This window comes from Monocercomonoides exilis (genome assembly GCF_001643675.1).
Source record: "Monocercomonoides exilis strain PA203 chromosome Unknown scaffold80-53332, whole genome shotgun sequence".
In the NCBI taxonomy this organism is placed as follows: domain Eukaryota; phylum Preaxostyla; order Oxymonadida; family Polymastigidae; genus Monocercomonoides; species Monocercomonoides exilis.
In genome coordinates, this window is record NW_027150625.1 from 1 (window position 1) to 12,574 (window position 12,574).

Sequence of the window (12,574 nt, forward strand, 5' to 3'; positions counted from 1 at the left end):
AAAATGATTATGCTTTTTTAAAAAAGCCTTTTCGCCATAAAGTGTTCGTTTGTGAAAAATCAAAGGTAAATTATTTGTACCGAGAATTATGAATGAAAAAATTTCGATTACAAATAAATCACAGATTACAAAAATGCACCACTGATATTTGAAATATTAATAGTGAAATCACAAAGTTTCTCATTTTCATACGGAATGTTTTTTTTTTTTTTTATTTTTTTTGTTGTTTAATAGAATTGCAATTCGTAATTGGATTATTACCTATTTGCTAATTCTTTTGGAGATAATAGGGTCATATTTCAAATATGGTTTTTTTTTGGCACTTTTTTGTTTGAAGCTTCCAATAAATCAAAAATCCATTATTCGTGTCGGCACATATTCAACACTTTTATGTAAGAAATACACTATAATTCACTGGCTTGTTTTTTTATTTTTATCTATAACACATTGAGATATTACAATTTTTTGGTAAAAATCCAAGTGACTTTTTATAGTCAACGAAGCCTTTTTCAAAATTTTAGAGTTTTGTTTTTGAAACCACACACATTTCCCATTTTTTCTTCAAATTCTTTTATTTGACACTTTCTATTTTGTTGATATTTTCGCATTTTATTAAATTATCAAGGAAATAATCATTAAAGAGTGAGCATGTGGAAAAAATAAATGAGTTAATTAAAAAAAAATTATATTAGAAGATACAAAGAGGAACGAAATTCATAAAGTTAAAAAATATCATCCCAGTTCTTTATCAATATAATTCTTTATTTTAAGTTGGCATACTGAAACTAAAAGGACATCAATGAAAATTCGCGATTATCACTTATTCCTTTTCCTTATATTATATTAATGAACAATTGAAGGTTTTTTCATCAGAAACGAAAGGATTTCAGACGATGAGAAATAAAGAAAATCCAGTTTTTCTCATAAATAATGGAATGATCAAAAAGAATTTGTTCGACATTTTTCACTATTGCTTGAATGTCATGCATATCAGAATCTTACAAACAATTACACTCCATTTTCGAGAGGTTTTTATTTGAAAGCAGTGCAATAGGCTTTCTTTTTGAGAATGTAATTCTTGTCAAACCCCTAAAATGCAAAAATGGTCATTCAAACATTTTAATTGTTTCTGAACATGGATGCAAATCTAATTATTCATGTTCCACGAGCAAAAAAAGAATTTTAATCCGTTCTCGAACGATTTCTGTTCGATCACTATGAAAAAATTTTCCTATTTTAATATTGTCTTATTGTTTTTGGTATCATATCAGTAACACTCAAGCTTCATTCATATCAGGTGTTGAAGTCCATTCTGTTGGTGCATTTTACAGTATATTCAGAAGAGCTTGCTCGATGTTTTTATTCAAAAATCCAAGAACGATAGGAGGTCCTGGCGTTGAGGTGGAAATTGATGAATCGGCTTGGCGGAGAAGGAAATATAAAAGAGGTGTGATTCATTCACATATTTTTTTTATAATTTCAAAAAATTGTTCTAGGGAAAAATAAGAAACTTATTTGGCTTTTCGGGGCAATTGAACGTCAAAAATCAATTGGATCAAAACATTCAATGGTAGCTTTTTTTGTAGGAAGGCGATCAGCAAACGTGCTTCTTCCTCTTATTCAAAAAATAATTAAGCCAGGTTCAGTCGTTGTTTCGGATCAATGGAAAGCATATTCCAAACTCTCTGAATTAGGATATATCCATCATACTGTTAATCATTCAAAAGAATTTGTGAATGTAAAGGGAGAATCAACGAACACTATCGAAGGATCTTGGGCCCACTTACGCCGTTACATGCCTCCATTCGGAGTGAAATATACTGATCTGGAAGAGTATCTGTATGCGTATTTGTATCAGCATCATGAAGATAAAAATTTTTTGGAATTCATGAAAATTTTGGTTTTTTACAATGAAAATGAATATCACGAAGTAAACATTTACGTCACACGAACGTTTCATATCCACGTCAGTCAGTTTCGTCCCACAGTTTTTCACAAAAAAGAAATGTTTATATTTATGAAATTTATTGAATTGTTTTTCTTTTGAAAGAATAATTATTTGATATTCATTCTTTAATGATATATGTTTTTTGATCATTTATTTATGAATAAAAAAATATTCCACACTCATCCAAATTGAAACCATTTAATTTGTCAGGATTTTCCATAATATAATATTTGAAGTTGTAAATTTTTATTGATGAATATTTGGATGAATAAAAACGAGTTTGTCCATATAGAATGTGATATTTGTTTTTCATCTGCCACATCCTTGTCATTTATTGAAAATTTCTCTTCCACAACTTATGAAATTCTCTGTGTGATTGTTTTTCAATTTTAATAGCGTTTGTTTATGTTTTCAGTATATTGACTCATTATTGTTTGAATATTTAAAAATCAATCAAAGACAGCAATTGTATTGAAAGATTTTTCATGGAATATTAATTCGTTGTGGAAAGTTCATATTTTTTTTATCCTTATTTCTCAAAAAAGCTAATTATTTTATCTGAAGCTCTTCTGACATAAAGACACAAACAGGTTATTTCCTTTCTATTCACTTTAATTGAATAAGCTGAACGAAATTCATTCAATCTTTTTTTTATGATCGTTTCATTAAGACAAGAAATTAATAGCTGTTTTCTCTTCGTTGAAAGTTAAGATCTTGTTTCCGCTATTTTCATTTTGATTATCAATCTTGTTTTGTTTGTTAACAAACATTTCATTGTTATATCACATATTTTCCCAAGCAAACGAATAAATTTTAATCTTGTTTGAAAGGATAGATTCAAATGTCTGTGTGTGAAAGCTTTTTATCTTTTTTTCTCATAAATCTTTGAATAAAGAACTGTAGAACAAGTTTATATTTGAAAGATAAAGAATAAAAGAAATAATCTTTGCGAAATAACATTTAACATTATGAAAAAAACACAACCGAATGAATATTAAAAGAAGAAATGTGAAGCTTGCAGTTTTAACTTATAATATCAAAAAACAATTCTATAAATCAAAAAATAAAATGCATCACTTCTTTGACAACTTTCTTTTTTTAAATTCAACGGTTTATAACAATTGAACTTTGGTTTTTTTTTCAATTTAAAGCGGTTTCATTATTTCTGAATTCAATTAATTCTGAATTCTTTATTAAATGATTGGATAGCAATATGATTAAAATTATTTCTTTCTAATTCAAACAATATTAATTTCACAGTTCTTTGCTTCAGTTCTTTATCTTTCTGTCGTCATTGTTTGTTATATACAAAACTTCATTTCAAAAAATAAATATATTCACCTTTCCGCACATTCTCGATTGCTTTTTTCTCTTTCTGCGCCTTCACTTTTGCTTCCTTCTCTTTCTGCGCCTTCACTTTTGCTTCCTTCTCTTTCTGCGCCTTCACTTTTGCTTCCTTCTCTTTCTGCGCCTTCACTTTTGCTTCTTTCTCTTTCTGCGCCTTCACTTTTGCTTCCTTCTCTTTCTGCGCCTTCACTTTTGCTTCCTTCTCTTTCTGCGCCTTCACTTTTGCTTCTTTCTCTTTCTGCGCCTTCACTTTTGCTTCTTTCTCTTTCTGCGCCTTCACTTTTGCTTCCTTCTCTTTCTGCGCCTTCACTTTTGCTTATTTCTCTTTCTGCGCCTTCATTTTTGCTTCCTTTTCTTTCTGAGCTTTTTCAATAAAGGCATTTTATTAAAAATCTTTTGAATAGTTTATTTCAAACAATTTTATATTGTTATTTGATCTTTGATTTTGATGTTTAATTTCTTTCAAACAAAAAGAGCAAAATAATATATTATGTATTCAAAGTCCAACATCACACTGTGATTGCCTTTTTCACAAAGTTTTCAAAATCAGATGTATGAAAAGTTTTTTTATTTTGAACAGTTTGCTTATTCAACGGTCGCATTGTTGACTAAAATTACAAAACTTGAATGCATGAGATGAAAAACTGTCAAACGTTAACAAACGAAACATTGCATTACAAAAAAAAAAACAATCACAAACGCATGAGTGTGTTCAAAGAAATCAATGAAAGAGAATGTCTTCTATCTCCAACAATTCTTCTTGCCTTAGAAAACATTCGTTCACAAAAGGCTTCACTGCATGGGGATGCAATTAAATTGAAGGCAAAATTAGAATAAACAGTTTCCACATCACCTTTCAGAGCCAGCTCTTCGTAATAGACATATGGATCGTCCTCAATAACAGCATCATCTTGAACAAGCAAACTTCTTCGAAAAAGTGCTTTGCATCCTGAAATAAGAATATCATTCATTCCTTGCAAAATGATATTTATTGCTTCGTTGAAGGCAACAGTTAGTCGAGGATACCAATCATCAAAAACGGCTTTGTGAATTTGCTCCAACGCTTCATTTTCAATTGTTGAATCACATTGCAATATTCTTTTCCTTGACGAAAAGTTTCCAAAGCAGAGAATATCATCTTCATTGGCAAATGATATTTCGCACTCTCGTCTTATTATTTTATCTTCGTTACTATTTTCCTTTTCTGCATCATTTTCTTCTTTGTCTCCAGCTATTTTTTTTTCATCTTTCGCTCCAGTTGTATTTCTAGTGCTGTATGTTGAGACGTTTTCTTTATCTGAAAATGATTCTGAATTGTTTTCGAAATAATCTTCATCATTTGAAGAAAAACATTCACCACTTTCGAATTCTTCTTCTTCCATATCATATTCTAATTCTTCATAATATCCATCACTTTCGCTTTCATCTTCTTTTGCAATTTCCATTTCGGTTTTTCAATATGATCAATAATTTCTTGAACAAATTTCATTATTTCTGAGCAATTTTTTATGTTTGCAAAGTCGGTTTTGCTTGGGCAAATCAATGTTGATGAAGAATACAATTGTTGTGTGCGTAAACTTAATCGATTCTGAAATCTTTCCATTGCTGTTTTGACATGAAGAATGTCAAAATGAGTTAAATTTGGAGCAGTTGAGTTCGGCTGTGAAGATGCAGATATAGATGGAATTGAATTTGATAAAATATTAGTTGAACAAGAAATGAGCAGTGGAGACATTTGTTGTTGAATATGAGAGGATAACAGAGAAGAAGAAGAATGTGTTTGAGTTGAAGATAATTGAAATGGGATTGTAGATGACGAGGAAGTTGGCTGAGAATAATTTGAAGATGGAAATGATTTGATTAATGATTCAATCGCATTTGATGAAGATGGAATATTCGATAAATTGTCCTTTATTAAGCTTTGGTGCTTCGAAATATCAGAAAATATTATATCGCAATTTGTGAACAAACCTTTTCGATATTTTCCTGCTCCAATTGGTGAAAGAGCATAAACAAAGGCAAAAAATCTGCCTCTTTCTCCAGAAAATGTGTAGTTGAAAAGCAGAATGATAATGTCTGTTATTGCATTGTGCCAATCTTTCTGTTGAAATATATTCAATGTTGAATAATAGAAAAATAAGCTCATTGCATTCAATAAAATGGGAAATACAAAAGATAGCTTTGTGGAGTCTTTTTCGAATTGGAGATGCAAATAGTTAATCGGAAATAGTAAAAGTTCTGTTATTCCAGCAGCTTTAATGTTTTCTTCATTCAGTAACTTGCTCAAACGGACCCTTTGGATATTTGTCCTAACATAATTGCATATTTGAAATAAACACAACCACCTTGTTCGGATAAAAGTCGGACATTTCCGAACCAATATTTTACGATTGACCGTTGAATGCGATGCAGTGCTGAAATTAACGAGCATTTCTCTCACATTGTTCAAGAATTTATTATCTTGAAATGCGTGACTGATGATCAAATTCACCAGATGATTCAAGCAAGGAACGAAAATAGGATTAAACAACGACAGACCGACAGCATGTTCCATTGGAACCTTGTTAAACGATTGGCACAATTTTGTGAGTGCTTGAACCTGCGATTTCAAGCCATCAGAACAAAAACATCTGACATTTGAACCAATTTTTCCAAACTCAATCAACAAAGTCTGACCAAGTTCGAAGTAATCTTTTTCAGTTGAGCAGCCTTCAAACAAATTGAAGAACAAAGGAACAGAATTAAAAGATAATGGCACAACTCCAACAACTGTGTAATTTTTGTTTCCAATTTTCCCGCTGTCCATCATAATTGCAATTGGTTTATTTCTAATTGTTGACAATAAATTAGTTACCTTAGAATCATTTGTTTGAAGAATGATTTTTGATATAGATTTTCCAGTTAAATAGGGGAATATGTCTTCTCTCTTTGAATGAGGATGTGACTGAGACTCTTTTATTAAAGTGGTTATGAAATCGTTCAGGAAACTGCAGGAAGATTTAAGAAAAGATATGTTACAAGCACCCACTAATGAAATGAATGTGTCCACTAATTCATAACCAGTTTTGCAAAATTGTTCGCTGTGTGTATCAACTGTATATTTTTTATTATCCATGCCAATTTTTGCACTCAGGAAAAATCTCTGAATTGAGTTCTGCTTTAGCAACTTGCATTTGTGAAATTTGATTGATGAGTAGTCTCTTCTTCCTGTAATTCCACATATTGAATCAGATGTTGCATTTGGGCACAAATATAAACGATGGTACATTTTTTTATCTGATAAGCTGAGAAAAACAGGAGAAAATCCAATAAACAAATTGTTATTCACCACTTCAAATGCAATTTTGCTGAGGGCTAAATTCTTGTTTGTCGGATGTTTATAATCTTTGAAGTGACAAATTTGAACAAAAAATCAAACATAATGTTAAGATCATTATTGCAAACATTGCCTTTTTGGAGTTAATTGCAACTTCTCCAAAGTGATGATATGCCCTTTCTCCATTTGCAAAAGTTTCACATGCTTTATATATGCTGTGCACTTGAAAAAGAAATATTTTATTTTGATAAAACAGTTGATAACAAGTTAATCAGAAAAAATTTCAAACCACATCAGGATCTTTTAAGCTCAGTTTGAGTTCATCATTCAATTCGAACGTTGACAATAAGTCTTCTCGATCCATGGTTATATAATAATCAACAAATCTACGTGTGACAGGAACTTTTTTTCTTCCGTGTCAGATTTTTCAAAAATCCGCAATTCAAATATGCCGCGGAACAACCCATTTTGATTTTTTTGGAAGTATACATTTCCCTTTTGAAAAAATGTTGTTCATGTTTTATTCATTTTTTTAATTGTATTTATTAAATCCTTGTGCATTGAACTATGACGTTAAAAACTTTTCTCCGTAAGTCACATTGGCTTTTCAAAAAAGTCAAAGGCAGATTGCCGCAATGGTTTATCACGAAGAACTCAGAAAATTCTTTCCAGATGATGACATCGATCAAGATCCTTCAGAAGATGAGATATCATCAGATTCATCAAACAATTTCGAGTATGAAAAAGATGATATAATTGATGACGGAAGTGGAGCAAGTGACTGGTCAGATACAGAAATGACTAAAAAAAGAACGAAAGCTCTTCAATAAATCCATTTCATTTTTTACTTTCATGACACAATTCAACTTATAAATTAAACCATTGCGGCAATCTGCCTTTGACTTTTTTGAAAAGCCAATGTGACTTACGGAGAAAAGTTTTTAACGTCATAGTTCAATGCACAAGGATTTAATAAATACAATTAAAAAAATGAATAAAACATGAACAACATTTTTTCAAAAGGGAAATGTATACTTCCAAAAAAATCAAAATGGGTTGTTCCGCGGCATATTTGAATTGCGGATTTTTGAAAAATCTGACACGGAAGAAAAAAAGTTCCTGTCACACGTAGATTTGTTGATTATTATATAACCATGGATCGAGAAGACTTATTGTCAACGTTCGAATTGAATGATGAACTCAAACTGAGCTTAAAAGATCCTGATGTGGTTTGAAATTTTTTCTGATTAACTTGTTATCAACTGTTTTATCAAAATAAAATATTTCTTTTTCAAGTGCACAGCATATATAAAGCATGTGAAACTTTTGCAAATGGAGAAAGGGCATATCATCACTTTGGAGAAGTTGCAATTAACTCCAAAAAGGCAATGTTTGCAATAATGATCTTAACATTATGTTTGATTTTTGTTCAAATTTGTCACTTCAAAGATTATAAACATCCGACAAACAAGAATTTAGCCCTCAGCAAAATTGCATTTGAAGTGGTGAATAACAATTTGTTTATTGGATTTTCTCCTGTTTTCTCAGCTTATCAGATAAAAAATGTACCATCGTTTATATTTGTGCCCAAATGCAACATCTGATTCAATATGTGGAATTACAGGAAGAAGAGACTACTCATCAATCAAATTTCACAAATGCAAGTTGCTAAAGCAGAACTCAATTCAGAGATTTTCCTGAGTGCAAAAATTGGCATGGATAATAAAAAATATACAGTTGATACACACAGCGAACAATTTTGCAAAACTGGTTATGAATTAGTGGACACATTCATTTCATTAGTGGGTGCTTGTAACATATCTTTTCTTAAATCTTCCTGCAGTTTCCTGAACGATTTCATAACCACTTTAATAAAAGAGTCTCAGTCACATCCTCATTCAAAGAGAGAAGACATATTCCCCTATTTAACTGGAAAATCTATATCAAAAATCATTCTTCAAACAAATGATTCTAAGGTAACTAATTTATTGTCAACAATTAGAAATAAACCAATTGCAATTATGATGGACAGCGGGAAAATTGGAAACAAAAATTACACAGTTGTTGGAGTTATGCCATTATCTTTTAATTCTGTTCCTTTGTTCTTCAATTTGTTTGAAGGCTGCTCAACTGAAAAAGATTACTTCGAACTTGGTCAGACTTTGTTGATTGAGTTTGGAAAAATTGGTTCAAATGTCAGATGTTTTTGTTCTGATGGCTTGAAATCGCAGGTTCAAGCACTCACAAAATTGTGCCAATCGTTTAACAAGGAACATGTGGGTCTGAATCATCTGGTGAATTTGATCATCAGTCACGCATTTCAAGATAATAAATTCTTGAACAATGTGAGAGAAATGCTCGTTAATTTCAGCACTGCATCGCATTCAACGGTCAATCGTAAAATATTGGTTCGGAAATGTCCGACTTTTATCCGAACAAGGTGGTTGTGTTTATTTCAAATATGCAATTATGTTAGGACAAATATCCAAAGGGTCCGTTTGAGCAAGTTACTGAATGAAGAAAACATTAAAGCTGCTGGAATAACAGAACTTTTACTATTTCCGATTAACTATTTGCATCTCCAATTCGAAAAAGACTCCACAAAGCTATCTTTTGTATTTCCCATTTTATTGAATGCAATGAGCTTATTTTTCTATTATTCAACATTGAATATATTTCAACAGAAAGATTGGCACAATGCAATAACAGACATTATCATTCTGCTTTTCAACTACACATTTTCTGGAGAAAGAGGCAGATTTTTGCCTTTGTTTATGCTCTTTCACCAATTGGAGCAGGAAAATATCGAAAAGGTTTGTTCACAAATTGCGATATAATATTTTCTGATATTTCGAAGCACCAAAGCTTAATAAAGGACAATTTATCGAATATTCCATCTTCATCAAATGCGATTGAATCATTAATCAAATCATTTCCATCTTCAAATTATTCTCAGCCAACTTCCTCGTCATCTACAATCCCATTTCAATTATCTTCAACTCAAACACATTCTTCTTCTTCTCTGTTATCCTCTCATATTCAACAACAAATGTCTCCACTGCTCATTTCTTGTTCAACTAATATTTTATCAAATTCAATTCCATCTATATCTGCATCTTCACAGCCGAACTCAACTGCTCCAAATTTAACTCATTTTGACATTCTTCATGTCAAAACAGCAATGGAAAGATTTCAGAATCGATTAAGTTTACGCACACAACAATTGTATTCTTCATCAACATTGATTTGCCCAAGCAAAACCGACTTTGCAAACATAAAAAATTGCTCAGAAATAATGAAATTTGTTCAAGAAATTATTGATCATATTGAAAAAACCGAAATGGAAATTGCAAAAGAAGATGAAAGCGAAAGTGATGGATATTATGAAGAATTAGAATATGATATGGAAGAAGAAGAATTCGAAAGTGGTGAATGTTTTTCTTCAAATGATGAAGATTATTTCGAAAACAATTCAGAATCATTTTCAGATAAAGAAAACGTCTCAACATACAGCACTAGAAATACAACTGGAGCGAAAGATGAAAAAAAAATAGCTGGAGACAAAGAAGAAAATGATGCAGAAAAGGAAAATAGTAACGAAGATAAAATAATAAGACGAGAGTGCGAAATATCATTTGCCAATGAAGATGATATTCTCTGCTTTGGAAACTTTTCGTCAAGGAAAAGAATATTGCAATGTGATTCAACAATTGAAAATGAAGCGTTGGAGCAAATTCACAAAGCCGTTTTTGATGATTGGTATCCTCGACTAACTGTTGCCTTCAACGAAGCAATAAATATCATTTTGCAAGGAATGAATGATATTCTTATTTCAGGATGCAAAGCACTTTTTCGAAGAAGTTTGCTTGTTCAAGATGATGCTGTTATTGAGGACGATCCATATGTCTATTACGAAGAGCTGGCTCTGAAAGGTGATGTGGAAACTGTTTATTCTAATTTTGCCTTCAATTTAATTGCATCCCCATGCAGTGAAGCCTTTTGTGAACGAATGTTTTCTAAGGCAAGAAGAATTGTTGGAGATAGAAGACATTCTCTTTCATTGATTTCTTTGAACACACTCATGCGTTTGTGATTGTTTTTTTTTTTGTAATGCAATGTTTCGTTTGTTAACGTTTGACAGTTTTTCATCTCATGCATTCAAGTTTTGTAATTTTAGTCAACAATGCGACCGTTGAATAAGCAAACTGTTCAAAATAAAAAAACTTTTCATACATCTGATTTTGAAAACTTTGTGAAAAAGGCAATCACAGTGTGATGTTGGACTTTGAATACATAATATATTATTTTGCTCTTTTTGTTTGAAAGAAATTAAACATCAAAATCAAAGATCAAATAACAATATAAAATTGTTTGAAATAAACTATTCAAAAGATTTTTAATAAAATGCCTTTATTGAAAAAGCTCAGAAAGAAAAGGAAGCAAAAATGAAGGCGCAGAAAGAGAAAGAAGCAAAAGTGAAGGCGCAGAAAGAGAAGGAAGCAAAAGTGAAGGCGCAGAAAGAGAAGGAAGCAAAAGTGAAGGCGCAGAAAGAGAAAGAAGCAAAAGTGAAGGCGCAGAAAGAGAAGGAAGCAAAAGTGAAGGCGCAGAAAGAGAAGGAAGCAAAAGTGAAGGCGCAGAAAGAGAAGGAAGCAAAAGTGAAGGCGCAGAAAGAAGGAAGCAAAAGTGAAGGCGCAGAAAGAGAAGGAAGCAAAAGTGAAGGCGCAGAAAGAGAAGGAAGCAAAAGTGAAGGCGCAGAAAGAGAAAGAAGCAAAAGTGAAGGCGCAGAAAGAGAAGGAAGCAAAAGTGAAGGCGCAGAAAGAGAAGGAAGCAAAAGTGAAGGCGCAGAAAGAGAAAGAAGCAAAAGTGAAGGCGCAGAAAGAGAAGGAAGCAAAAGTGAAGGCGCAGAAAGAGAAGGAAGCAAAAGTGAAGGCGCAGAAAGAGAAGGAAGCAAAAGTGAAGGCGCAGAAAGAGAAGGAAGCAAAAGTGAAGGCGCAGAAAGAGAAGGAAGCAAAAGTGAAGGCGCAGAAAGAGAAGGAAGCAAAAGTGAAGGCGCAGAAAGAGAAAGAAGCAAAAGTGAAGGCGCAGAAAGAGAAGGAAGCAAAAGTGAAGGCGCAGAAAGAGAAGGAAGCAAAAGTGAAGGCGCAGAAAGAGAAGGAAGCAAAAGTGAAGGCGCAGAAAGAGAAGGAAGCAAAAGTGAAGGCGCAGAAAGAGAAAGAAGCAAAAGTGAAGGCGCAGAAAGAGAAGGAAGCAAAAGTGAAGGCGCAGAAAGAGAAGGAAGCAAAAGTGAAGGCGCAGAAAGAGAAGGAAGCAAAAGTGAAGGCGCAGAAAGAGAAGGAAGCAAAAGTGAAGGCGCAGAAAGAGAAGGAAGCAAAAGTGAAGGCGCAGAAAGAGAAAAAAGCAATCGAGAATGTGCGGAAAGGTGAATATATTTATTTTTTGAAATGAAGTTTTGTATATAACAAACAATGACGACAGAAAGATAAAGAACTGAAGCAAAGAACTGTGAAATTAATATTGTTTGAATTAGAAAGAAATAATTTTAATCATATTGCTATCCAATCATTTAATAAAGAATTCAGAATTAATTGAATTCAGAAATAATGAAACCGCTTTAAATTGAAAAAAAAACCAAAGTTCAATTGTTATAAACCGTTGAATTTAAAAAAAGAAAGTTGTCAAAGAAGTGATGCATTTTATTTTTTGATTTATAGAATTGTATTTTGATATTATAAGTTAAAACTGCAAGCTTCACATTTCTTCTTTTAATATTCATTCGGTTGTGTTTTTTTCATAATGTTAAATGTTATTTCGCAAAGATTATTTCTTTTATTCTTTATCTTTCAAATATAAACTTGTTCTACAGTTCTTTATTCAAAGATTTATGAGAAAAAAAGATAAAAAGCTTTCACACACAGACATTTGAATCTATCCTTTCAAACAAGATTAAAATTTATTCGTTTGCT

General features: G+C 31.9%; 2 protein-coding genes across 2 annotated transcripts; one reads left to right on the forward strand and one right to left on the reverse strand.

The window, feature by feature from the left end:
* Window positions 1-3,880: 3,880 nt before the first annotated feature.
* On the reverse strand, window positions 3,881-4,740 carry MONOS_8046c1 (uncharacterized protein; the record flags this gene model as incomplete). Its single annotated transcript, XM_067878423.1, has 2 exons — window positions 3,881-3,939; window positions 3,996-4,740. 2 exons carry the CDS (start codon window positions 4,738-4,740, stop codon window positions 3,881-3,883), a joined length of 804 nt encoding a protein of 267 aa, XP_067718610.1.
* Window positions 4,741-9,951: 5,211 nt separating this feature from the next.
* On the forward strand, window positions 9,952-10,811 carry MONOS_8046c2 (uncharacterized protein; the record flags this gene model as incomplete). Its single annotated transcript, XM_067878424.1, has 2 exons — window positions 9,952-10,696; window positions 10,753-10,811. The coding sequence occupies 2 exons, from the start codon at window positions 9,952-9,954 to the stop codon at window positions 10,809-10,811; spliced, it is 804 nt and encodes a 267-aa protein (XP_067718611.1).
* Window positions 10,812-12,574: the final 1,763 nt, after the last annotated feature.